At 44.7% G+C, this 27,294-nt stretch overlaps 1 protein-coding gene across 1 annotated transcript in view; it reads left to right on the top strand.

Annotated features, from left to right (window-relative positions):
* The window catches only part of FSTL4 (follistatin like 4), a 379,397-nt gene that overhangs the window by 328,515 nt on the left and 23,588 nt on the right, over positions 1-27,294 (top strand). Inside the window, exons 9-12 of the mRNA XM_031449010.2 lie at positions 18,813-18,974; positions 19,366-19,500; positions 20,433-20,459; positions 22,950-23,068. Coding sequence (XP_031304870.1) covers positions 18,813-18,974; positions 19,366-19,500; positions 20,433-20,459; positions 22,950-23,068 — 443 coding nt within the window. The remainder of the gene's footprint in view (positions 1-18,812; positions 18,975-19,365; positions 19,501-20,432; positions 20,460-22,949; positions 23,069-27,294) is intronic.

Genomic DNA, 27,294 nt, shown 5'->3' with positions numbered 1-27,294 from the left:
TAATTATAATATGTCATGGTGTAGGTCTGTTTGGGTTCTTCTTGTTGGGAACCCTCTGTGCTTCCTGTACTTAGATATCTGTTTCCTTCTTCACATTTGGGAAGTTTTCAGTCATGATTTCTTCAAATTCCTTTTCAATCCCCTTTTCTCTTTCTTCTTCTGGAATCCCTATTATGCATATGTTGGCACACTTTATATTATCCCATAGATCCCTTATATTGCCTTCACTGGTTTTTACTTGCTTTTCTGTCTGCTGTTCTGATTGGGTGATTTCTGTTATCCTGTCTTCTAAGTCACCTATTCATTCCTGTGCATTGTCTTGTCTACTTTTGACTGCCTTTTGCTCAGCTCTTAGCCAATGAGTTTGCTGTTTTTAATTGGCTCCTCTTTATAGTTTCTATAGTATTCTCTCTCTATTCCTAGTCTCTCTTATTTCCTTCAGTGCTTTTATCATCCCCTTTTTGAAGTCATGATCTAGTAGACTATCGAGGTCTATTTCATTGATCATTCTCTCAGGGGACTTCTCTTGTTCTTTTACTTGGGAGTAGTTCCTCTGCTTCTTCATTTTATTTATCTCTCTCTGGCACAATGGATTACAGAGTATCAGTCACCTACTGTGGTCCTGAAGGGCTGTTTTTTTCTTTTTTAAAGAGGATGTGTTCCTGCGTAGACTGTGTGCCTCTAATAATTTTGTTACGAGGTCTGTTTTTAGTGTGGATGGTTGCAATGTCTTTCTTCCATGTGTGTTGGCTGTTATCCCATGTGTGTGGCCAGTGTTGGGGTGACCAGAGCCTGCCCTGGTTTTTGAGCAGGGCCTCGTTTACCTTCTGTGGTTGTCACAGCCCTGACAGGGGCCAGGTCTGTTCCCCTCTTGTTGGCATGGAGGCTCCCAGACCTGTTTCTGAGCTGTGGCGCTTGGGAGGTGGGATTGGAGCACTTTAAGTACTCTTCGCTGCCTCTTCCCTTGTCCCCACTTTAGCTGTGGGAATGTCATTGCTCTGTCCTGGAGTCCCCCAGTTTCTCTGCCCTCTACCAGTGCAGATCCGCCAACTTCTAGGTCACACACCTGGATTGTGACTTGCTGTCGGGTCAGTGCTGTCCCCAGTGCCAAATGCAGCTCCTACACTCACTCTATGATCAAACTCCACGCATTTCTCTTAGAGGCCTGCACTGATAGAGCCGCCAGCCCTGCAGCAACTGTGTGGTCGCACTGCCAGGTCAGCACCATCACAAAGCCTAGACTCTTGCTGCCTTTCCTGCCCCACCCTGCCCTAACTCCCCTCCCTGCCCCACCAGGACATTGCATTGTTGCTATTGGAGAATCCAGATGTAGGTTGTGGGTATGATCATTTGGCAGGTCAGTGTTGCTCTGCTGTGGGGGGCACACTGTGGGGGATAGGAACCCTGCCTCCTTTATCCCAGCCCTGGTGCTGAGCACAGGCCTGGTCAGAAACAGCTGACCTAGCAAGCGTCTGATAAAGGACCCATGGCGTATATATAAGGGCAGCCCTGTCCTCAGCAGGACTGAGGTTGGTGAACCACTACCTTGGTCATCCAGCTCCAGGTGGGCTCAGCAGGTCACATGCAGACACCTGATGCTGCAGGGCTTCCCAGGAGAGGCCCGGGAGGGCTGCACTGCTGGAAGGCTCTCAGAGGCGGTGGGCATGCAGAGCTTCCGGGCAGGAAGACCTGGGAGGGCTGACAAGGTGCCGTGTGTGCTCAGGAGGGAAGGAACGCTGTCTGGCTGAGGTACCTCGTGAAAAAGGAGTGAGAAGCTAGTAACAGATTCACCTGTGGGATGTGTTCCTTTTCACCGTCATCCCAAGCATGAGTCACAAGCATGAAAGACGTCCCTGAGCAGCTTGTGTAGCATTCAGTGCTGTCGCCCAGCTGTGCTGCAGGGGGTTGGGTGTGGGCCCTTCTTGGCCTAGCCTTCTTGGCCTGTGCTGACTGAGCTGAGGACACACAGACAGGAAGCGATGTTCTCTGTCAGCTCCTCCGGCTGGGTTCTCCTCGGTCAGAGGGAGGACAGGAAGTGGAGGATGATGAAGTGCGGAAGGAGGCCCTGGCCAGCTCCCTGCCTCACTTAGGGCTCAGAAAACTCCAGGTGAACAGCAGATGTGCTGGGAAGGCAGTGTGTGGCCGGTGGGCCCAAGAGACAGAGATCCCACTCCCACAAACAGGAGCTGGGTAGGGCTGTTCTACCCGAGACACAGTGCAGACCTGAGTGGCAGCTTCTCTGTCACAGAGTCAAGACATGAACTGTGAGCCAGAGAGACCTGGGTTCAAGTCCCAGTGCTGGTACTTCCTTGACATGCAGTCTTAGGTGAGTAAACTCACCTGTGAAGTGAAGACAACTGCAGTCCCTCCTGCTTCGCAGGCCTGATGAGCTATGTGTCAGGTGCTTGGGAAATGCCTGGCCAGATACAATTCAGAGTCCGAGGTGGGACAGATATGGGGGAGATTCTGTTTTCTCTCAAGCCATATTTAACAGTCAGTGGTGGAGAAAGATCATTTGAGCTGGCGGCCCCTCAGGGAGCTTCCCACCCATTATACAGATGAGAAAATCAAGACCCAGAGGAAGCTGCCAAAGCAAGGAATAAAATAGACTTCTGCCTGGAGCTGCCCCACTCCCTGGTGGAGGGGCAGGACCTCATCCACAGGCTGGGCCACCATCTTCTGAGGCTTCCCCATCCATGACTCTGCCTTGACATGGTTTGCTCAAGGGAACCCTTCCAGGCAACTACTTCCTCTCTCAAATGATTAATAGAACTTCCCCATAGAAGGCCTCCCAGAGATGAGGCCTGAACACTGACATGATTTATAACTTCATGCAAACCTCCTGCACTGCTTTCGTAGAAAGGAGCGAAAACTTCAGACATAAATGATGAATCCATTAAATTAAAAACACCCTCGACCTCCGCACGGTTCAGACAAGTAACGATTCCCTCCCAAAACACAATCATAATCTCCCGAATCTGTTTATTACTCCAGCTTGGTACTTTTGTGAATGTGCCTCTGACTTAGGACATATTTATGCTGCCTTTCACCTGGGAAATGATCGATGTCTCCCAAAGAAAATGGGCCTTTGTGTTATGTATTCAAATGTTTTCACGGGAAGGTTTTGCAAGTTTAAAAGGAAACAAATGTGTTTACCCAGGCTATATTAATTTCGAATAATTTTTAGTGTGTGAATTAACAGAAAAGAAGAGGGGAGATCAGGACCAGATGAAAACAGCTGGGTCTTTGCCTTGTTGCTAGCAGAAAGCTTCGTCTCCACCCGATCCCTACCCTGGGAAGGCAGACACTTTCTCAGTCTCTCACAAAGAAAATGTAGGACTTTTCCTGACGGGGCCCCAGCCAAGCAGGGACCAAGGGGACCAAGGTCTTAGACGCCTCCCTGCCCAGGGTTTTCTTTGGGCCCTCTGTGTCCTGGCCGGAGGCTGGATCCAGGGCTCCCAGCTGCAGTCTTAGCGACACCTCATCACACGTGAGGACAGTTGGGTCCTGGAGGCTGTAGCTGAGCTCCCACCGAACTCGTGGGATGATTCTTTTTTTTTTCCCCATAACATCCTTGTGCCAGTTTTCCACTTACTAAGTCAGGGCAAGATGGGCTTCTCAGAGGAGCTCCTTGGTGCCCCAGGGGGTTGCCTTCCATGTCACAGGTCCCCTTGTGTAGGGCGTGGAGCTGGGAAGCCCTCTGACCCCACTCTGGCCCAGGGGACCTGGGACTGTCTCCTGGGCCCCCTCCCACTGCTCCTGCCCAGGCTGTGCTGCTTCAGTCTCCTCCATGCCAGTCCCTCAGGAGCGACAGGAGGGGAGGCCCGGGCCGCTGGGTCACAGGCGGGGCAGCAGCAGCTTCTGCCCCCGTGAGCCCACAGTCTGTGGTCACAGACACGTACATGCAGCATGCATACGTGATGTGGGCTCCGCCCCAACCCCGCCACGTGCGGCAGCCCCGTGAACTCTCTGCCCGGGCTAATTCAGGGCTAATGTTGAACTGAACTGGGTGGCACTGTTCTAGAACAAAGTGGATCCTTGACTCCCCTGCCCTGCACTGATTGTTCCCTTGGCTGAGAAGGCTCCCTCCCCGCCCCCATTCCCCCCTCCGCCTTGCTTTGCTGCCAGGACCACCTTATCCTTCAGTACCGTCATCATTCATTCAACAAACATTTCCTGAGTTTCTCCCCATGCCACTCACCAGGCCAAGCAATGGATGGACCAAAATCCCTGTCCTCATGGAGCGTGTCAAAGGGTGAAACGTCCTAGGGAGGAAAACTTAAAAATGGGAGGGAGTAAGGGGAGTCAGAAAAAAGGTAGAAACTCTAGGTAGGATGGCAAGGGCAGGCCTTACTGAAAAGGTGACACTCGTGTCAATTTGGTGGGAAAGTCAAAGATGCCTCCTAATGGTCTTGGTCTGAGCACCAGGAGGAGTAGAGTGGCCATTCACCGAGACGAGGAGAGGGCAGAGGAGCAGGCTTGGGGAAGAAAGATGAGGAGCCCGCGGGGACATGATAGAGGTGAGGAGTCGTGCAGCCCCTTGGGTGTCTAAGACTGGAGCTGAAGGGGGAGGTTTGACTGGAGATAGAAATTGCAGATGCCTCACAGAGTGGATGGTACTTAAAGTCAGTGGACCAGGATAGACCCTGTAGGAATTCAAAACGAGAATGTCCTACGGCCGAGCATGGCAGCACTGAAAGCCGGGCGGGGGGCGGTGAGAAAGAGCAAGGCAGGCGGAGAGGAAACCACAGAGACAGAGGAAATGTGATGTGTGGTAGGAATGTGGCGTCTGGGGCCAAGGAGGAGGTGTGATGGGTTGTGCTGAATGCCACAGGCAGGTCAGGGAAGGGGAGGACAGAGAGCTGGCTGTTGCGTCAAGGTCAACATGGGGAGGAGGCGTCACTGTGGCCCGGAGAAGAGCCGTTTCCCTGACATGGTGGGGAAAGTCTGTCCAGAACTGGCTCAAGGGAGGAAGAGGAGTGACAGCCACCAAATAGGACAACTTTTCAGGGTGCTTCCAAGAAGAAAAATGGGACAGAGCTGGGGAGAGAAGTTGGGGTGAAGAGGTTTTGTGAGAGTTCCAAGATGGAAATTAAAAGCATTTTATGGCCTGATAGGAAAGATCCAGCGGAAAGGGGGAGTGGGAGGGAAGTGCAGGAGCGCATCCTCGACGCAGCATGAGGGGATGGGATTGAGGAATGAGGACGGCATGAGACTAAAAATTGAGCATTTCTCTGGAGAAGGGAAGAAGAGTGGTCTGGTGGTGACAATGAGGTCCCAGGAGGACCCCTGCCCCACCACCCAGGCCATGGAGTTGAGGGCAGAGAGACCTACATCCAATCAAGAGGCAGCAAAAGGGGTGTCACCAGGTTTCCGTCTGAGCAAGAAGGTGAAGGAACGTTGACAGAAGAGTTTGAGGACAGTGGGCATTTTGCTGGTGGCACAGTGGAAGGTTATGGGGACGAGGGATGCCCCAGAGACTTAGGCTTTTGGGAAGACTGACAGGATCTTGAATCAAGGGCATGAATGCAGGGGTCCTAATGATCCTTGGTTGGAGACGAGGGAACTGAGGAGAGGGGCCACTGGGAGGTGGAGCATGAGGGTGTCAGAGGCCATCTCTGGTCCTGCTGATGGAGGGCTGGAGGTCCAAGAAGGAATGGCCTTAGCTCCCAGGATGACTGGCTTCTGGAGACCTCAAGGCCTGCTGACGGTGCGTCTCACTCAGCATTTATGAGCGGTCTTTTTGCCTCTGCCAGTTGGAGGTCCAGGTGTCTCTGCCCAGTAGTTGGTCCTATATTTTTAAGTGAACGTCTCATTCCACACTGACTTTCAGTCAGGTTTCACTTTGTTCTAGAACAGTGCCACCCAGAACATTAGCCCTGAATTGGTCTACACGGGCTTCCAAGTCAGGACTGACTCAGGGTCTCCCCTGGTACCTCGTAGGTAGAAGCAAACCCGCCATCCCCAGCCCAGACCTCTGGAGTCAGACATGGGAGGTGGGGGGTGCTTGGCGTTGTTTGAACAAGCCCCTCCCTGAGAGGTGCAGACACACATTCAAGTTTGAAAACGTCGTGGGTCCACAGATTCCCGTCAAAGGTCAGAGCAGAGGCAAAGGCCAGTGTTCAAGGCTGGTGCTGCCCACTGGCCATCTCAATGAGGGGGCCAGTCCACAAACCTCCAGTTGGGTCTGTCCAGTGAACCAGGAACTCTGTCAATAAAGGGTGTGGCCCCACAGGCACCAGGGAGGTCAGGATTTCCTCTGTGAGGTGGAGAGAGTGGTTCTGGGTGCCCTGTTCTGATGAGCCTTCCCGGATCCCTGTCCCATGTCCCCAGGGCTCCCTTCTGGTACTTCTATCGCACTTGCCGTTGTTTGATCAGCGTTCCCCGATAGGAAGCTTCACGAGGCCAGGCACTGGGCAGATCTTACTGCTGTGTCTGGAATGCCTGACACTTGGCTGGGGCTCAATAATTGTTGGCTGCACAATAGTGAGTTGACAGAACTTGGTAAAATCAAACAAGACCATTAATGTGCTGGACTCAGAGACGGGAATTCCCTCAGCCCTTCCCCATCCCCCGCCTCTCCCCCTCTCTCTACTTGCTACTATAATATTTGAAATACTTTGAAATATCTGGTATGGAAAAATCACAGTCATCACTCTGCTTTTTCAAAATTTCTTCTGTTCTCGCACATTTTTGCTTCTGGCTAAATTTTAGAATTGTTTCGTCAAGACCCCACCGATTGATGTGAATTAGAATGAGGTTAAATGTTTGGCTTAATTTGGAGTATCTTGTTTCTTAACAACAGCAGGTCTTCCAATCCAAGCTCATCTCTCTCCAATTATTCAAGCCTTTTTTTTTTTTTTAATGTCTGCAGTGAGATGTTACATTTTCCTTCGTTTCAGTCCACTCTGTTCTGCTTTGTTGCTGCTGGTCTATAAGTAAGCTATCAGTTTTGTTTTGGTGCTGGCCCTGTATGGTACTAACTTACTAAAACTTACTACTTCTGGGTTCATTATGTGGAGCATATCATTTTTTGCCATCTTTTTAATATTTGTTCCTCCCATTTCTTGCCTTCCATTGACAATAGCATCCAGCAGAATGTTGGCATTGCCTCCTTCCCCCTTCCTGCTTTCCCGACTTAATGTTTCACCATTCTGGAAAGAATGGGGCTGTTTCTTCTTTTTATAGGCATATTCTTCATTGTAGGAAGAAAATGTTCTGCTGTTCCTATTTTATTGAGGTTTTTTCCTCCCAAGAAATGGATTTTGAATTTATTTCAAAGGCCCTTTCACCGCATCGAGCAAGAGAATCAATTGGTTTCTCTTTTTTGACTGGCTTTGACTTGGGTATGATTAATTACAGCTTTCCCAATAGTTCATCGCTGTAACATAGTATACTTGGTAGTATGTTCTTTTACTACCATGCTGGGTTTAATTTGCTAATATTAGAATTTTGATATCTCTCGTGAGTGAGTTAGGTCATGCTCATCAATTTGGTGCTGTCTTTGGCAGGTTTTGGTGTCCAGGTTTTACTGGCTTCACGATAAAATTTGGAACATCTTCTATTGTACTAGGAATTATCCATTCCTTAAATGTACAAAAGAACTTCCCTATAAAACTAATCTGGGTGCTTTGGGGGTTGGTAGTTCTTTGTTTAAGAGCTTTATTGAGGTATAATTGATAAACTACACATCTGTAAAGTACACAGTATGATGAGCTTAGACATACGCATATACCCATGACACCATCACCACAATCACCCATAACCGTCACCTCTACGAGTTTCCTCGTGTCCCTTTGTTTTTCTTGTTTATTTTTGCAGTCAGAACACTTAACCTGCAATCTGCCTTCTTAATAGACGTTTAAGTGCACAACATAATATTACTGATTAAAGGCTCTGTGTTGTACCGCAGGCCTCAGAGTTTACTCATCCTGCATAACTGAAGAGTAGTATATTAAAGTGTTGTAAATATTCTCTTCTTAATTCCATGTCCATCCTTTAACGTTTCCTTTTAAGTGATTCATTTCATTGAGATTTTCTTATAATTGAACATGATAATCTCATATTTTTTCATCTCCTCTGTGGTCTCTATTTTTTTCACTGACCAAACTCACCATAATTTTGGCTATTTTATTCATATTTATGAATAACCAGGTCTTAGATGTATCAATTCCACTCTATTTTTGTATATTTTTTAATTGAAGTATAGTCAGTTTACAATGTTGTGTCAGTATCTGGTGTAGAGCACAGTGCCTCTGTCATACATATGCATACATACATTCGTATTCATATTCTTTTCACCATAAGTTACTACAAGATATGGAATATAGTTCCTTGTGCTATACAGTATTGCTTATTTTATATATATTAAATATCTGCAAATCTTGAACAACCAATTTATCCCTTCCTACCCCCTTGCCTCCCTGGTAACCATATATTTGTTTTCTAAGTCTATTGAGTCTCTTTCTGTTTGTAAATAAGTTTGTATATCCTTTTTTTAGATCCTACATATAAGTGATATCATATGGTATTTTTCTTTTTCTTTCTGGCCTACTTCACTTAGAATGACAGTCTCCAGGTCCATCCATGTTGCTGCAAATGGCATTATTTTTCTTTTTTATGGCTGAGTAGTATTCCATTATATAAATACACTGCAACTTCTTTATCTAGTCATCTGTCAGAGGACAATTTAGGTTATTTCCATGTCTTGGCTATTATAAATAGTGCTGCTGGAAATGTTGGAGTGCATGTATCTTTTTGAATTGATTCCCTCAGAAGTGGGATTGTTGGCACATAAGGTAAGTCTATTTTTAGTTTTTTGAGAACTCTCCATACTGTTTTCCATAATGGCTGCACCAAACTACATTCCCACCAGCAGTGTAGGAGTGTTACCATTTCTCCATACCCTCTCCAGCATTTATCATTCATGGACTTTTGAATGATGGACATTCTGACTGGTGTGAGGTGATACCTCATGATAGTTTTGATTGCTTTTCTCTGATAATTAGCAATATTGAGCATTTTTTCATGTGCCTATTGGCCATTTGTATGTCTTCATTAGAGAATTGCTTGTTTAGGTCTTCTGCTCATTTTTGGATTGGGTTGTTTGTTTTTTTACTATTAAGTTGTATGAGCTGTCTATATATTCTGGAAAGTAAGCCTTCATCAGTCGCACCATTTGCAGATATTTTTCCCAATCCGTAGGTTGTCATTTTGTTTTGCTTGTGGTTTCCTTTGCTGTGCAAAAGTTTGTAAGTTTAATTAGGTCCCATTTGTTTATTTTTGCTTTTATTTCTATTGCCTGGGTAGGCTGCCCTCGGAGAACGCTGCTGAGATTTATGTCAGAGAATGTTTTGCCTATGTTCTCTTCTAGGAGATTTATCATGTCTTGCCTTATATTTAAGTCTTTAAGCCATTTTGAGTTTATTTTTGTGTATGGAGTGAGGGAGTGTTCTAAATTCATTGATTTACATGCAGCTATCCAGTTTTCTCAACACTGTTTGCTGAAGAGATTATCTTTTCGCCATTGTCTATTCTTGCCTCCTTTGTTGAAGATTAATTGATCATACATCTGTGGGTTTATTTCTGGGCTCTATTTTATCCCATTGATCCATATGTCTGTTTTTGTACCAAGACTATGCTGTTTTGATTACTGTAGCTCTGTAGTATTGCCTGAAGTCTGGGAGGGTTATTCCTCTAGCTTCATTCTTTTTCTTCACTATTGCTTTGGCAATTCTGGGTCTTTTGTGATTCCATATAAATTTTACGATTGTTTGTTCTAGTTCTGTGAAGAATATCCTAGGTAATTTGATAGAGATCGCATTAAATCTGTAGATTGCCTTGGGTAGTATGGCCATTTTAATGACATTGATTCTTCCAGTCCAAGAGTATGGGATATCTTTCCATTTCTTTAAGTCATCATTAATTTCCAAAATCAGTGTTTGGTAGTTCTCCAGGTATAAGTCTTTCACCTCCTTGGTAAGATTTATTCCTGACTGTTTTATTGTTTTGGATGAGATTTTTTAAAGAGGTGGTTTCTTTATTTTCTTTTCCTGCTAATTCATACTTAGTGTAAAGAAATGCAACTGCTTTTTGCATGTTAATCTTATATCCTGCTACCTTGCTGAATTCTTTTATCAGCTGTAGTAGTTTTTTTTAAACTTTTTTTATTCGGTTATAGTCATTCTACAATGTTGTGTCAAATTTCAGTGTAGAGCACAATTTTTCAGCAATACATGAACATACATACATTCATTGTCACATTCTCTTTCGCTGTGAGCCACCACAAGATCCTGTATATATTTCCCTGTGCTACACAGTACAATCTTGTTTATCTGTTCTACATTTTGAAATCCCAGTCTGTCCCTTCCCCCCAACCCCCTGGCAACCACAAGTTTGTATTCGATGTCTATGAGTCTCTGTTTTGTATTTTTTTTTTTTTTAGATTCCACACATGAGCGATCTCATATGATATTTTTCTTTCTCTTTCTGGCTTATTTCACTTAGAATGAAACTCTCCAGTAACATACATGTTGCTGCAAATGGCGTTATGTTGTCGGGTTTTATGGCTGAATAGTATTCCATTGTATAAATATACCACATCTTCTTAATCCAGTCATCTGATGATGGACATTCAGGCTGTTTCCATGTCTTGACTATTGTAAATAGGGCTGCTATGAACACTGGGGTGCAGGTGTCATTTTGAAGTAGGGTTCCTTCTGGATATATGCCCAGGAGTGGGATTCCTGGGTCATATGGTAAGTCTGTTCTTAGTCTTTTGAAGAATCTCCATACTGTTCTCCACAGTGGCTGCACCAAACTGCATTCCCACCAGCAGTGTAGGAGGGTTCCCTTTTCTCCACAGCCTCTCCAACATTTGTCATTTGTGGACTTTTGAATGATGGCCATTCTGACTGGTGTGAGGTGATACCTCATTGTAGTTTTGATTTACATTTCTCTGATAATTAGTGATATTGAGCATTTTTTCATGTGTCTATTGATCATTTGTATTTCTTCCTTGGAGAATTGCTTGTTTAGGTCTTTTGCCCATTTTTGGATTGGGTTGTTTGGTTGTTTCTTACTAAGTCGTATGAGCTGCTTATATATTCTGGAGATCAAGCCTTTGTCGATTTCATTTGCCAAAATTTTCTTCCATTCCGTGGGTTGTCGTTCTGTTTTATTTATGGTTTCCTTTGCTGTGCAGAAGCTTGTAAGTTTAATTAGGTCCCATTTGTTTATTCTTGCTTTTATTTCTATTGCTTGGGTAGACTGCCCTAGGAGAACATTTTTGAGATGTATATGAGATAATGTTTTGCCTATGTTTTCTTCTAGGAGGTTTATTGTATCTTGTCTTATGGTTAAGTATTTGATCCATTTGAGTTTATTTTTGTGTATGGTGTAAGGGAGTGTTCTAGCTTCATTGATTTACGTGCTGCTGTCCAGTTTTCCCAACACCATTTGCTGAAGAGACTGTGTTTTCTCCATTGTATGTTCTTGCCTCCTTTGTCGAAGATTAGTTGACCAAAATTTTGTGGGATTATTTCTGGGCTCTCTGTTCTGTTCCATTGGTCCATATGTCTGTTTTTGTACCAATACTATGGTGTCTTAATTACTGTAGCTCTGTAGTATTGTCTGAAGTCTGGGAGAGTTATTCCTCCAGCCTCTTTCTTTTTCTTCAGTAATGCTTTGGCAATTCTACATCTTTTGTGGTTCCATATAAATTTTATTATGATTTGTTCTAGTTCTGTGAAGTATGTCCTGGGTAATTTGACAGAGATTGCATTAAATCTGTAGACTGCCTTGGGCAGTATGACCATTTTAACAATATTGATTCTTCTAATCCGGGAGTATGGGATATCTTTCCATTTTTTTAAGTCTTCTTTAATTTCCTTCATCAGTGTTTTATAGTTTTCTGTGTATAAGTCTTTCACCTCCTTGGTTAGATTTACTCCTAGGTATTAGATTACTTTGGGTGCTATTGTAAAGGGGATTGTTTCTTTACTTTCTTTTTCTGTTGAGTCATCGTTAGTGTAAAGAAATGCAACTGATTTTTGAATGTTAATCTTGTAACCTGCTACCTTGTTGAATTCTTCGATTAGTTCTAGTAGTTTTTGTGTGGACCTTTTAGGGTTTTCTATATATAGTATTATGTCATCTGCATATAGTGACACTTTAACCTCTTCTTTTCCAATTTGGATCCCTTTTATTTCTCTCTCTTGCCTGATTGCTGTGGCTAGGACTTCCAAGACTATGCTGAATAGCAGTGGTGATAGTGGGTAGCCTTGTCTTGTCGCAGATTTTAGTGGGAAGCTTTTGAGTTTTTCACCGTTGAGTACTATGCTGGCTGTAGGCTTGTCATATATAGCTTTTATTATGTTGAGATAAGTTCCCTCTATACCCACTTTGGTGAGAGTTTTTATCATAAATGGGTGTTGAATTTTATAAAAAGTTTTTTCTGCATCTATTGAGATGATCATGTGGTTTTGTCCTTTGTCTTGTTGATGTGATGTATTACATTGATTGATTTGCATATGCTGAACCATCCTTGTATCCCTGGGATGAACCCCACTTGATCATGATGTATAATCTTTTTTATGTGCTGTTGGATTCTATTTGCTAATATTTTCTTGAGGATTTTTGAATCTATGTTTATCAGTGATATTGGTCTGTAATTCTCTTTTTTGGTGATGTCTTTGCCTGGTTTTGGTATCAGGGTGATGGTGGCTTCATAGAATGAGTTTGGGAGTATTCCCTCTTTTTCAGTCTTCTGGAAGAGTTTGAGAAGGACTGGTATGAGTTCTTCCTTGTATGTTTGGTAGAATTCCCCGGTGAAGCCATCCGGTCCTGGACTTTTATTTGTAAGGAGGTTTTTTATTGCTAATTCGATTTCATTTCTAGTGATCGGTTTGTTCAAGTGGTCAGTTTCTTCTTGATTCAGCCTTGGTGGACTGTATGATTCCAGAAACTTGTCCATCTCCTCTAGGTTATCCATTCTGGTTCCATATAGTTTTTCATAATATTCTCGTATGATATTCTGTATTTCTATGTTATTTGTTGTAATTTCTCCATTTTCCTTTCTTATTTTGCTTGTTTGTGCTCTCTTTTTCCTTCTTTGTGAGTTTGGCCAGAGGTTTGTCAACTTTATTTACTCTTTCAAAAAACCAGCTTTTGGTTTGATTTTTTTCTACTGTTTTCTTAATCTCTATTTTATTTATTTCCTCCCTGATCTTTATTATTTCTTTCCTTCTGCTGACTTTTGGGTGTTTTTGCTCTTCTTTTTCTAGTTCTTTTAGGTGGTGGGTTAGATTATTTGAGATTGTTCTTTTTTGAGGAAGGCCTGTATCGCTATAAACTTCCCTTTTAGCACTGCCTTTGCTGTGTCTCATGAATTTTGTGCGGTTGTGCTTTCATTTTCATTTGTCTCAAGGTATTTTTTAATTTCAGCTTTGATTTCCTCATTGACCCATTGGTTTTTTAATAACATATTGTTTAATCTCCATGCTTTCCTTTTTTTCTCCTTTGTTTCTCTGTAGTTGATTTCTAGTTTCATGGCACTGTGGTCAGTAAAGATGCTTGAGATAATTTCTATCTTCTTAAAATTGTTGAGGCTTCTTTTGTGCCCAAGTACATGATCAATCCTAGAAAATATTCCATGTGCACTTGAAAAGAATGTATAGCCTATTGGGGGGGGGGGTGTAATGCTCTGAAAATATCCACCAAATCTAATTTTTCTATTGTATCATTTAATTTCTGTGTTGCCTTATTTATTTTCTGTCTAGAAGATCTGTCTAGTGATGTTAATGCGGTGTTAAAAATCTCCGACAATGATTGTATTCCCATCAATTTCACCCTTTATCTCTGTTAGTAGTTGTTTTATGTACTTAGGTGCTCCTATGTTGGGTGCATATATATTAATGATTGTAATATCGTCATCTTGTTTTACTCCTTTAATCATTATAAAATGTCCTTCTTTATCTTTCTTTATGGCCCTTGTTTTAAAGTCTATTTTGTCTGAAATCAGTACTGCTACACCTGCTTTTTTGGCTTTTCCATTTGCATGGAATATCCTTTTCCATCCTTTCACTCTCAATCTATATGTGTCCTTCTCCCTAAAGTGGGTCTCTTGTATTGTAATAGTTTTTATGTGGAGCTTTTAGGGTTTTCTATATACAGTATCATGTCATCTGTATATAGTGACAATTTTACCTCTTCTCTTCTGATTTGGACCCCTTTTATTTCTTTTTCTTGCCAGACTGCTGTGGCTAGGACTTCTGTGTTGAATAGAAGTATTGAGAGTAGGCATCCTTGTCTTGTTGCAGATTTTAGTGGGAAGGCTTTCAGTTTTTCACCATTGAGTACTATGCTGGCTGTAGGTTTGTCATAAATAGCTTTCATTAAGTTGAGATACATTCCCTTTATACCCACTTTGTGAGAGTTTTTATCGTAAATGGGTGTTGAATTTTATCAAGTGCTTTTTCTACATCTATTGAGATGGTTGTGTGGTTACTGTCCTTTTCTTTTGTGGATGTGGTGTATCACACTGATAGATTTGCATATGTTGAACAATCCTTGTGTCCCTGAGATAAATCCAACTTGATCATGGTGTATGATCTTTTTTATGTGTTGTTGGATTCTGTTTGCTAAAATTTTGTTGAGGATTTTTGCATCTGTGTTCATCAAGTGACATTGACCTGTAATTTTCTTTTTTGGTAGTGTCTTTGTCTGGTTTTGGTATCAGGGTGATGGTGGCTTCATAGAATGAGTTTAGGAGTACTCCCTCCTTTTCAATCTTTTGGAAGAGTTTGAGAAGGACCAGTATGAATTCTTCTTTGTATGTTTGGTAGAATTCCCCAGTGAAGCCACCTGGTCCTGGACTTCTGTTTTCGAGGAGGTTTTTTATTGCTAATTCTATTTCATTTCTAGTGATCAGTCTGTTCAAGTCATCTGTTTCTTATTGTGTTTTGGTGGACTGTATGTTTCCAGAAACTTGTCCATTTCTTCTAGGTTGTCCATTGTGTTTCCATATAGTTGTTCCTAGTATTCTCTTATGGTTTTTTTGTATTTCTGTGGTATTGGTTGTAATTTCTCCATTTTCCTTTCTTGTTTATTTGTGTTCTCTTTTCTTCTTGGTGAGCTTGGGCAGAGGTTTGTCAACTGTGTTTTACTCTTTCAAATAATCAGCTCTTGGTTTGATTATTTGTTTCTTTTTTGTGGTTTGTTTACTTTTTTATTGAAGTATAGTCAGCTACAATGTGTCGATTTCTGGTGTACAGCACAATTTCCCAGGCATGCATATACATACATATAGTTGTTTTCATATTTTTCATTAAAGGTTATTACAAGATATTAAACATAGTTCCCTGTGCTATACAGAAGAAACTTTTTAAAAATATTTTTTTATATATAGTGGCTAACATTTGTAAATCTCAAACTCCCAAATTTATCTCTTCCCATCCCCTTTCCCTAGTAACCATAAGATTATTTACGACATCTGTGAGTATGTTTCTGTTTTATAAGCATGAGTTCATAGTGTTTTTCCTTTATTTATTTATTTTTTTAAGGTTTCACATATAAGTGATACCATATGGTATTTTGTTTCTCTTTCTGGATTACTTTATGTAGTATGAAGATCTCCTGGTCCAGCCATGTTGCTGCAAATGGCATTATTTTATTCTTTTTTATGGCCAAGTAGTATTTCATTGTATGTATATGTATGTGTGTGTGCGTGGATAAAGTATTCTTGGTTGTAAGTTTGTCTCTTTCATCACTTTAAATATATCATCACTTTAAATGCCCTCTTCTGGCCTGTAGAATTTCTGCTAAAAAATCAGCTGATGACCTTATGGGAGTTCCCTTGTATGTTATTTGTTGCTTTGCTCTTGCTGTTTTAATATTTTCTCCTTATCTTTAATTTTTGTCTGTTTGATTACTATGTGCCTCAGTGTTTTCCTCTTTGGGTTGATCTTGTGTGGAACTCTCTGAACTTTCTAGACTTGGGTAACTGTTTCCTTTCCCAAGTTATGGAATTTTTCAGTGATTATCTCCCCCAAAATTTTCTCAGATCCTTTTCCTCTGTCTTCTCTTTCTGGGACCCCTATAATGCAAATACTAGTGCACTTCATGTTGTCCCAGAGTTCTCTTACACTATCCTCATTTCTTTTTATTCTTTCTTCTTTTTTCTGTTCTGCAGTAGTGATTTCCACTAATCTGTCTTCTAACTTATTGATCTGTTCTTCTGCTTCATTTACTCTATTCTTGGTTCCTTCTAGTGTGTTACTCATTTCAATGATTTTATTCTTCAGCTCTGTTTGGGTATTCTTTATATTTTACAACTCTTTACTTAAAAAAAAAAACTCACTCTGTGCATCTGTTCTTCTCTTGAGTTCTCTGAACTTCTTTGCCATCATTACTCTAAGCTCTTTCTCAGATAGATTGCCTACCTCCTCAACAGTTATTTCTTCTTCTGGGATTTTATCTTGTGCCTTGGCCTGGGAGATATTCCTCTGCTACCTCATATTGTATAGATTTCTATTTGTATTTTTAGGTAGGATAGTTACATGTCTCAACCTTGGAGAAGTGGCCCTCTGTGGGAGACGTCCTATGTGTCCCAGCAGTACACTTATCTCTTGTCACCCAAGGGCCAGGGTCTGGCTGGTCCCAGTGAGAGTCTGGCCTACATTTGTGGATTCCTTCCACAGGCTTTGGGATTGTTTTTCCTTACTTCTGGTCTCTGCTCCTGGTGTATGAGGCTGGACTACAGGCTTATGGAGGTTTCCTGGCAGGAGAAAACAGTGCCTGTGCACCACTAGGTGGAGCTTGATCCTGGTCCTCTGATGGGTAAGGCCTTGTCTAGGGGCACATCTAGACGTATTTGTGGCTCAGGAAGTCTGCTGGTGGTGGGACTGCGTTCCCACCCAGTATGTTGTTTGGCCTGAGGCTTCCCAGCACTTTGGCTTACAGGCTGTTGGGTGGGGCTAGGTCTTGGCGCTAATGATCCAAGCAAGATATCAGCCTCAAGGAACACTGATCGAATGTCTGAATGTCCACCACCAGCTTTTATGTACCCAGGGGGAGCCACAGCTGCCCCCTAACTCCCCAGGAGACCTTCCCAAAGCAGCAAAGCAGGTCTGGCCCAGGTTCCTATGAAATCACTGCCTCTGCCCTTGGACCCAGTGTGTACGAGATTCTGTGTATGCTTCCCAAGAGAGTGAAGTCTCTATTTCCCCCAGTCCTGTGGGGCTCCTAGAGTTCAGCCTTGCTGACCTTCAAAATCAGATGATCTGAGGTCTCCTCCTCCCAATGGCAGAACCCTGGGCTGGGGAGCCTGACATGGGGCTCAGAACTCTCACTCCTGTGGGAGGGCCTCTGCGACTTAATTGTTCTTTAGGTTACAGGTTGCCCACCTGAGGGGTATGGGGCCTGAATATATTGTGAATACGCCCCTGCTACCATCCTGCTGTGGTTCCCTCTTTATGTTTCCAGTTGAAGATGTTTTTTGCTAAGTTCTAGTCTTTTTTTTCACTGGTTGTTTAGCAGTCAGTCACGATTTTGTTGTAGTCCTTTGGAGAGGCGAGCTTGTGGTCCTACTACTCAGCTGTCTTGACCAGAAATCCCTCCTAACGGGTTTGACAAGAGCTGCAGAGTCTGATTCTCTCAATGAGGTGATGGAATTTTCCTTTTGTCTTCAGCCCACCCAAGCACAGATCCATAGAAATCTTACTCAGATTCCAGGATCAACGTTAGCACTTCCTTCTACATACACATCAGTTTGTTCTAGTTCTGGTCCCAAGAGTTACCGTCTCTCTCCTAATGTACTGGGTTGCTTTTTTTTTTAATTGGACAATAACAGCATCCAGATAACTCTGGGAAAATGTAGTTCCTGCTTCAGGAAGAATCCATCTCCCACCTTTCCAAAGGTGTATGATGTTTTTGTTTAGTTTAATGTGCGGGTGGGTGCCTTTATGTAAGCTGTCGCTAACCCTTTTTTGGAAGTATGTAGAGTAAAATGCATGAACAAGTAAGAGTCTTCAATTCCACTGAAAATGATACTGTTTTTAATTTCCTGGGCCCAGATCTGGGGGTAGGAGGGAAGATTCTGCAGACATTCCTCACTCCTTCCACGTCCCTGCCCACAGACAGCCCACGTAAGAAAGGCCAGAGCTCCGCGGAGGGTGCTGATGCGTGGCCCCCTGTGCTCATCTGATGAGTGGGCCGGGTCACATCCCAGCCCCGAACCTGACTGCCAGGGCCCCCAGCTGAGTCAAGAGCCAAGGAGGCCCACCTGCCTTCACCCATGTTCCAGGGGGTGAGAAGTGGAGAAATAAACATGACCCCCGGAAGATCAGCGGGCTTCCCCAGAGCAGTGATGGAATTAGTAGCCCTGCCAGTCAGTACCCATAAGTGCCTCGTGAAGCACTTCCTGCAAGAAATTAAGCCCCTGTCCCGTGGCTTTCTGATAACAGAAATAATATATCTGAATTTTATGCATTTAGAAATAAATTTCAGCGGCTATTGCTCTTTACGTGTAGCAGCTGAACAGCCTTAAATATTTGGATGTCTTTCTGATCATATTTAGAATAATGATGAAAGCCATGAATTACAGGGCACAAAGCCTGATGTGTTTATTGCCTGCCATCCATTTTATAGCCCTTCCTTTCAGGGCGTGAGTTGCTGCAGGATGACTGCAAGCTGGTTACAAAGAGAACTCCAGAGTTGCCTCTCGGTTCAGCCCTCTGGGCAGGGTCTCAGGGTTGGACCAATGGGCTGGAGGCAGGTAAAGGCCTCTCCTTACCAGCACTGACTGTCACCCACAGTGCCACCAGTCATCCGCGTCTATCCAGAGACCCAAGCACAGGAGCCTGGGGTGGCGGCCAGCCTGAGATGTCACGCAGAGGGCATTCCTATGCCCAGAATCTCTTGGCTGAAAAATGGCATGGATGTCTCAACCCAGATGTCAAAACAGCTCTCCCTTTTAGGTAAGAGCCCCGCGTGCTGTCTCTGTGCTGCTATTTGCATCAAGTTGCATGTGAGACTTTCCTCAGAAATGGAACTGAAAGGAGTGATTTGTTTCTACATCAGATATTTGAGGAGCAAAGGTCTCCCCCATTTTTCCTGCTCTCTGGACTCACACAGATCTTACAGGCTTTCTGAGCACAATGATGAGACCGGTCAGTTCGGTCCCAGGTCACCTGCAATTCCTTTCAGCTGTTCCAGCCCTTCCTGGACATATATTAGGGTTACTGGCTGCCCTCAGCCATGCCGAAGGGCTGTATTGTTAACCTCAACACTCTCAATAGAGAGGAGAGAGGAGGAAGCAGGTGGAGGTCCCAGCTGAGCAAGCCACCCTGAGCACTGTCCTTTCTACAGCCAACGGGAGCGAACTCCACATCGGCAGTGTTCGGTATGAAGACACAGGGGCGTACACCTGCATCGCCAAAAATGAAGTGGGCGTGGATGAAGATATTTCCTCACTCTTCATTGAAGACTCAGCTAGAAAGACCCGTGAGTCCACTCTTGCCTTTGAGCTCCTCACTGAGCTGGTTGGGGGATACTGGGTGGCAGGGGCCACAGCCACCAACCGTGAGCCCCTGAAGGCAGGGGTGAACATCATATGCTTCTATGCTCAAAGCTGGGGAGAGAGGGTAGCCAGAGGTGAGTAGACCTTCCCTGGCAACCTAGATGACTCTGGAAACATAGACAGGGAAACTCCATGGACCACAGACAGAACCCAGGATCACAAAGAAGCCTGTATATCCTGTCCCCAGTTCTGCCTCCTACTGGCTGCATCCCTCATCCACAAAACCGTTCACACTATCCACCCACCAGCTGCTGCCATCCCGCCGTGGCCCAGGAACTGGCCTGTGCACTCCCGCACACGTGACTTTACTCCGGGGATTACTGGCCACGTGGGGCCCTAAGCGGGCTCTCCTTTGTAGTCACTGGTCCCTAAGTGACACTGTAGGTGTCATTTCAGTGGCATGGGTTTTGGGCATGGTTTCTCCCCCTTGATCAAAGACTCTGACCTGAGTCTTCATCATCAAGAGAGATAATCAGAAGTATCTGATAGTCTTCCTAAGGAAAACCCTAGTTGAAAATCTGTTTGCTACTGGAAATAATCCTGGAGATCTGGGACAGATGTTGCTCGCTCATTATCATTTACAGAAGAGGAGAATCCCTTTAGCTTCTGTGATCCTGGGACCTGACTGAGTAGGAACCAAAAGGGTCCTGAGCCCTGGAAGCATTTGTCCACTTCCAGAGTCCCTCTCCCCAGTCCTGTTGCTGAGGTGACGAGCGGTGCAGATTCGGTACATGATGGACTAGACACCAGGATGCGCATGAACTGAATCACTGCAATGAAGGTTCTGACGTGGCTTTCTTCTTTTTTTTCCTTCCTTCAATCACGTTCCTGCTTTCCTAATTCTCTGATGCTGCAGTTGCAAACATTCTATGGCGAGAGGAAGGTACCATGCTTACTTGTTCTGTGTCGTGCCTGTGATCATGTGTGTCCATGGTTCTGTGATAGGCCATCTTTCCATGAGCCACCATCAGCTTTTCCCAAAATCAAGCAGTGTGCCAGGTGGGGTCCATGGGCCAAATCAGATGGGACAAGGGAAGTCCATGTCAAATGCAAGTGGCACACATTGAGAGGCAGATTTAAAACCAGCTGGTGTCTTTAATGGACGTTAGACCACCAGGATCTTAAAAAGGAAAGTTTCAATTTAAAGCTAGTTTGCAACCTCCACTGAAACAGACTTCTTGGCAGGGGTTCCTGGTCAGATCAGGGCCTTAAACCTTCTTACAGGAGGTGATGTTGGTGCTGGGATTTAGCGTATGCTTCCAGGAAATGCTGAAGAAAAGAGCTACCATGATTTCTGTAAGTGTGTATCTACACGTAGTTTTTAAATGAATGGTATAGTTTTTCAAATTTGTATCTATCCAACCATCTTTAGCTATTAGGTTGGGCCATACAAAATTGCCATTTTTGTATATCAAAAATGGTCTGATACTGACAATGTCACATGGCTGAAAACATAGTGGGCACATGTGGGCACTGGGTTAAAGAACCTGAGGCTGGGCCTGGGCACATGTGCATTTGTGGACCCCAACCCTGGCTCTGAACCCCTCCACCAGAGTCCAGAGGTGCCTTATTCTCCAGCTCAGTGGCGAGGGAGGGGAGTATGAGAAGCGGCAGAATGCACCATGCAATTTTGGGGTTAAACACTAAATCGCCTCCTTTAAAAACCAGCATATTTCCTCTTATTTTGTCCTCAGGAACTTCGCATGCTGTTACCATCTACCACGTGCATGCATACACACGCTCAGAGCAGTTTCCTGAATGTCAGGCACTAAAGCTCACACTGTAAGTCTGGGAGCAAAACAAAGGCAGAGTCTGGAAAACGAGTTGCTGCCAATAGGCTTTAGGGATCCTCGGAAGGACAGGTCATAACTACAGCCGCTAATCATGGACAGTGGTCCCTTGATGCCACCTGAACCCAGCTCCCGGGCCACAGTGCACACAGAGAGCTTTGGCTCTGCGTCTTTAAAAGGTGTTTTCTCAGGGGAGTTTCCTACAAAGGGACTCCAGTCCCCAAGTTCAGATCTGCAGAGAATGCAGGAGACCCTGGAGGGTGTGAAAAGCTGAGAGGGGCTCTGGGTAGGAGGGCTTCTGCCACTGGGAACAGCTAGACCCCAGCCTCTCAGAAGCTGGAAACACCCAGGAGCACTCGGCATAGGTCCCGGTGGGAATCCTAGGGTGCCCGGCGGCCCGTCCCAGTCTCATGTTGGTTCTTCCAGCTATTGATTTTCCCTGAACCTCACAAGGCTGTTCCTGGGGTCTGTGGTTTTGCAGGGACTTTGACCCACTCTGGCCCTTAGGTTTGAGAGAGAGAGAAGTTGGCCTGGTGAGAGTGTACAGAAGAGAAGGTCCTACTGGGGCCAAGACACAGGGGTCAGAGTAAGTGCGTGCCACCTCCCCAACTCCCATCGCCGGGCCGCTGTGTGGGAGCCAAGACGTGGCACTGGCCGGCTTCGTCTGGCTCTATGTATGTGATTTTCTTAGAATTCATAGAAATCTTTTCAACATTCTACCTTCAAAAGAAAGATGGGAGGGAGGAAGGTGAGAACTGTGGACCTTACCCATCCTTGTGCCCTGTCTACCTTTTCTGGAGAGGCTGGTGAGGGGACGGGTCCAACCCCAGCTCGGCACAAAGGCAAGTGGCCTCAACCAAGATCCTCCCTTCCTTGGGCCTCAGTTTCTTCATCTTTAAAATAAGGAGACTGAAGCAGCTAGTCCCCAAGGTCCCTCTGTGCTAGTCTAAGGAGATTTCTCCCCAGACAGCCATGGCCCTGGGCTAGGGTGTTGGGGGGCAGGGTACAGGCAGATGGCAGGACCTGGCGTGAGACTGCCACAGAGAAACTGGTGGGGCAGAGGTTGGAGCAGACCGTCTTGAAGGAAGGGGTTCACTGGCGCAGACTGGCCAGGTATGGACAAAGGAGTACCAGAAATAGCTTTCTGACGCCCCCACTCTCCAGGGAGCAGTGCTGTACAGAAATGTGTTTTAAAAATCAAAGCCTTTCTTTTTTGGCATCACGTGATCCATTCTGATTTGACTAGTTGACAAGGACCAAGGGTGGCTTTGCCTTACAGAACAGGAAAGGTCAAATGTGTATCAGAGCCAAGGCTGTCATTTATTTGAAAACATGCTGATGGCCAGCCCTGGCTGAGCTAGAGCGGGTGTGCGTGTCTGGGGGGACAGCCTGGGGACTGCAGAGCCCTCCATGGACGAGCAGTTTCTCCCCGTGCACCGCCTGCTCATCTCCTGCACCCCATCTCCACCAGGCCTACACTCGGTGCCTGCAGGTTTCATGTGTGCTGCACGTGGCATGTGACCCCGCCTGGGGACCAGCGCTAGGAGGGGCATAACCACGGCTGTGTTTTTGCTTCCCCCCAGGCCTCAGCGTGGGAAACATGTTCTACGTCTTCTCCGATGATGGCATTATCGTCCTGCACCCTGTGGACTGTGAGATCCAGAGGCACCTCAAACCCACGGAGAAGATCTTCATGAGCTACGTAAGTGTCTGTGCCTGGTGCTCGTCCGCATCACACACACAGCATCCTGACTGGCAGTCTTTCACCACGTGCGCCGCCTGATTTCTTAAATTCCAGTTGCTGTATGTGGTGTGCTTCCAGATGTGTTCCAAGGCTGAGGAGGGAGCATAGGAGGCTGAGAGTTTAAAGTCACTCCTTCCTGCAGTGGCCACTTCCACACACTGAGCCCAAGGGGAGGCCAGGGAGGATTGATGGGTTTCTGGCCTCCATAAGCTCACAATCAAATGACGGAGACAGCGGTGTGAACAGCAGCTGCCAAGTAGGTACTGCTAGAAGGATCTGCAGGGAGCGCTGGAGCATTGAGAGCGGCCCCTCCAGACCTGAGGAGGACAGAGTCAGAGAGGGCTCCTGGGGCTCATTTGTGAAGAACAAGTGGGAATGGGTGATGGGTTTCCAGAGGAAATGCCATGAACACGGAGAACAGAGACACAAAACATCACGTCACGTTCAGGGAACCAAAAGTACTGTGTATGCCAGGAAGGACGAATGGATGTGGGAAGGGCCTAAGACTTAGGACAACAGTAGGTGAGGGTCAGGGCTGAGGAGTTCTGACGGGAAGCACTGAAGGAGTTCAAGTGCAGGACGCCCCGGCCAGGGTGCTTTGGAACATGTGCAGGGCCTCAGTGAGGGCAGTGATCAGAAGGGCTGCACTGGACGCACAGAAGTTGAGGAAGAGGCTGTGGAAATTATCCAGGTGAGGGAGGCTGGGGACCTGGGTTAAGCCAGTGGCAGTGAGATGGGAGAACTGAGTAGATTTTAGAGCTTAGAGACCCCAGGAAACAGGAGAGAACATGAACATGTGAACCCCCCGAGCATCGAAGCTGCTGTGAACAGAGAGGCCAAGTAGAAAGTGGCAACATGACACGTGGCGGGCAGAGGCAGGGGAAACGATTGCGGGTAGCAGGTGCAGGAACACCCCTCTAGCCCTCAAGACCCAGCTGGCGGGAGGCGTCCCCGGCTGGGCCTTCCCACCCCACCCATGGCTCTGTGCCTCCCACTGGTATCCCCTTGGCCTTGTGCTGGTGGTTTCTTGCACGAGGTCTGACCTCTTCTGCTAATCCCTAGCTACTTGAGGATAGAACTATGGCATTAATCGGAGGGTCACCTAGAAGTCCCCCATGCCCTCTCCTTGAGGACATACAGTGAATAAACTGGGGAACAGTGATGGGCTTGGCGCTCATGGAGCAAGTGGGTTTGGCCCAGGCAAGTTCCAAAAAGTTTGTTGTATTGCTGTGCTGGCTATTGGTGTATCTTGGACTGTTGGCATTTCTCACATTTGTAACTTGGGAACAGCTCTTTTCCAGGCTACTTAATTTGAATTAATCATTTTCTAAAAGTGTTACCTGTGATGAGTTTTCCCTCCATGTGAGAGCCATGAAACCATCCAGAAAGAGTAGTCCTAGTTCATTTCTTGCAGTTAGGTTTGAATAATTGCACCCCAGCACATTGGCACTAATATCTCATATATGTGCAATAATCTAACCGGTAGCCTGCAGGGGAAGTCTCTCAAATCCTAATCAGGGCTCAGTTTTCTGAAGAAGTTAGAACAAGACACAGTAGGAGGGGTCCTGCCGGCATTTCAGGCAACCCAAGACCACCATCAGCTGTGGGACAGTCCCGGCAACAGAGTTCTCATCTAGAAAGTGCCCAGACACCTCACAGGAAGGTGAACTAACCGTCCTTCTAAAGTGCTGAGTGAGGAGGAGGTTGGAGCATCTCCGGCCTCTCTGCTGGACTAGATGTCCACTTTGTCCAGCGTGAAACAGCAGGATTAACAGGTCAGGGGACAGGCTTTAGAACTAGGATCTGTGCAGGTGGGTGCAGATCCCACTTTTGTCACTCAGCAGGCTGAGTGGCTTCAGAACAGTTACTCAACCCCTCTAAGCCTCCATTTTCCCACATGCAGATTGGGGTTACTGTGAGGATGAGACGTGATGATAGAGAGTGGCCAGTGGAACAGGAGAAGGACTCAGTGAGGATGATGAGTTGTGTAGGAGAAGGAAGAATCAAAGATGCTTTGAACTTAGCTGACCAGATGCTGATGAGGACCCAAAAGGAAGAGCAGGGATGGAGGTGAGGAACAAGTCAGGTGTGGATGGTTGAGTATGAGATGACTATAAGAGGACCACATGGGAACTGGAAACAGTGGTTCTGAGCTAAAGCAAAGATCTGGGAACCATTAACCTGCAAGCACCAGCTAAAGCTAGGACGGCAGATGAGATCGCCAAAGGTGGGTGTGAGTGATTTGAGTTGAGCACTAGCACAGAACCCTGAGGATTATCAGCAGTGAAGGGGCAGAAAGACCAAGGTGAACCACAAAGACTGAGACAGCGACGGGCCAGAGTCAGAATGACAAACATGAGAATGTATATCATGGAAGACAAGGGGAAAGAAGGTCCCCTTTGCACTCATTTACTTGTTCAAAAAATATCTTTTTTTTTTACATATATGTACTGTTCATTGTTTCTAAGAACAGTCTAGAGCTTTAGCTTTTTAAATTTACATCGTTAGCAAAGGAATAAAGCCAACCACAAAATAAGAATCAACAGAATGTGGTAATCCAGTCATAAAGGACAGTCAGCTGTGCTTACACATATTGAAGAAATCAATCATCTAAGTTACAAATAAAAAGTAGTTCATGATTCCACTTACAAGTGCTATCATACAGCACTTCACCTAGAATGACAATCTCCAGGTCCATCCATGTTGCTTCAAATGGCAATTATTTTATGGCTGAGTAGTATTCCATTGTGTGTATGTGTATAGCCCACATCTTCTTTGTCCAATCATCTGTTGATTGACATTTGAGTTGTTTCCATGTCCTGGCTACCCTATATAGTGCTGCTGTGAACATTAGGGTACATGTGTCTTTTTGAATTATATTCTTCTAAGGATATATGCCCAGGAGTGAGACTGTTGGATCATACGGTAAGTCTATTTTTAGTGTTTTTCCCCCTTTTTCAGTTTTATTAGGTAGAATTACTACAGTTTGCACATATACATTATATTCCATGTAAATGCAACATATACAATATACTGCACTTTGTTTTAGTTTACATAGATGTACTGCTCATTGTTTCTAAGATTACAGCTTTAGCTCTAGATTTTTAAACTTACATAATTCTCAAAGGAATAAAGCCAACCACAAAATAAGAATCAACAGAATGTGGTAATCCAGTCATAAAGGACAGTCAAATGTGCTTACACATATTATTTGTTACTTACATGATTGATTTCTTGAATAAGTAGTTCATTTGTGTCATTTTTTTTTTTTAGATTCCACATAATATATCATATGGCATTTTTCTTTCTCTTTCTGGCCTAGTTCACTTAGAATGACAATCTTCAGGTCCATCCATATTGCTGCAAAAGTCATTATTTTATCCTTTTTTATGGCTGAGTAATGTTCCATTTGTATACATGTATCACATCTTCTTTATCCAGTCATCTATTGATTGACAGTTGAGTTGTTTTGATGGCCAAGCTATTGTAAATAGTGCTGCTATGAACACTGTGGGGCATGTGTCTTTTTGAATTTTATTTTTCTCTGGATATATCCCCAGGAGTGCTGGATCACATGGTAAGTCTATTCTCAGTTTTTTTTAGGAGCCTCCATACTGTCCTCCATAGTGGCTGCACCAAACTACTCCCACCAACAGTGTAGGAGGGTTCCCTATTCTCAACACCCTCTACAGCATCTATTGTTTGTGGACTTTTCACTGATGGCCATTTTGGCTGGTGTGAGGTGATACTTCACTGTAGTTTTGATCTGCAGTTTTCTGACAATTACTGATGTTGAGCATCTTTACATGTGCTTGTTGGACATCTGGATGTCTCCTCTGGAGAGATGTTTGTTTAGGTCTTCTGCACATTTTTTAATGGGCTGCTTGTTTTTCTGATATTAAGGTGTATAAGGTGTTAGGATATTTTGGAAATTAGTCCCTTGTTGGTCACATCACTTGCAAATATCTTCTCCCATTCTGTAGGTTCTCTTTTTCTTTTAGTGATGGTATCGTTAGCTGTGCAAAAGCGTTTAATGACATCTCGTTGGTTTATTTTAGCTTTTATTTCCATTACTCCATGAGCTGGTTCAAGAAATATATTGGTGCGATTTATGTCCAAGAGTGTTCTGCCTTTGTTTTCCTCTAGGACTTTCATAATATCTGGTCTTACATTTAAGTACTTTA

The sequence above is a fragment of the Camelus dromedarius genome, chromosome 3 (assembly GCF_036321535.1).
Source record: "Camelus dromedarius isolate mCamDro1 chromosome 3, mCamDro1.pat, whole genome shotgun sequence".
NCBI classification, from domain to species: domain Eukaryota; kingdom Metazoa; phylum Chordata; class Mammalia; order Artiodactyla; family Camelidae; genus Camelus; species Camelus dromedarius.
This window is presented reverse-complemented; position numbering and strand designations above follow the sequence as displayed.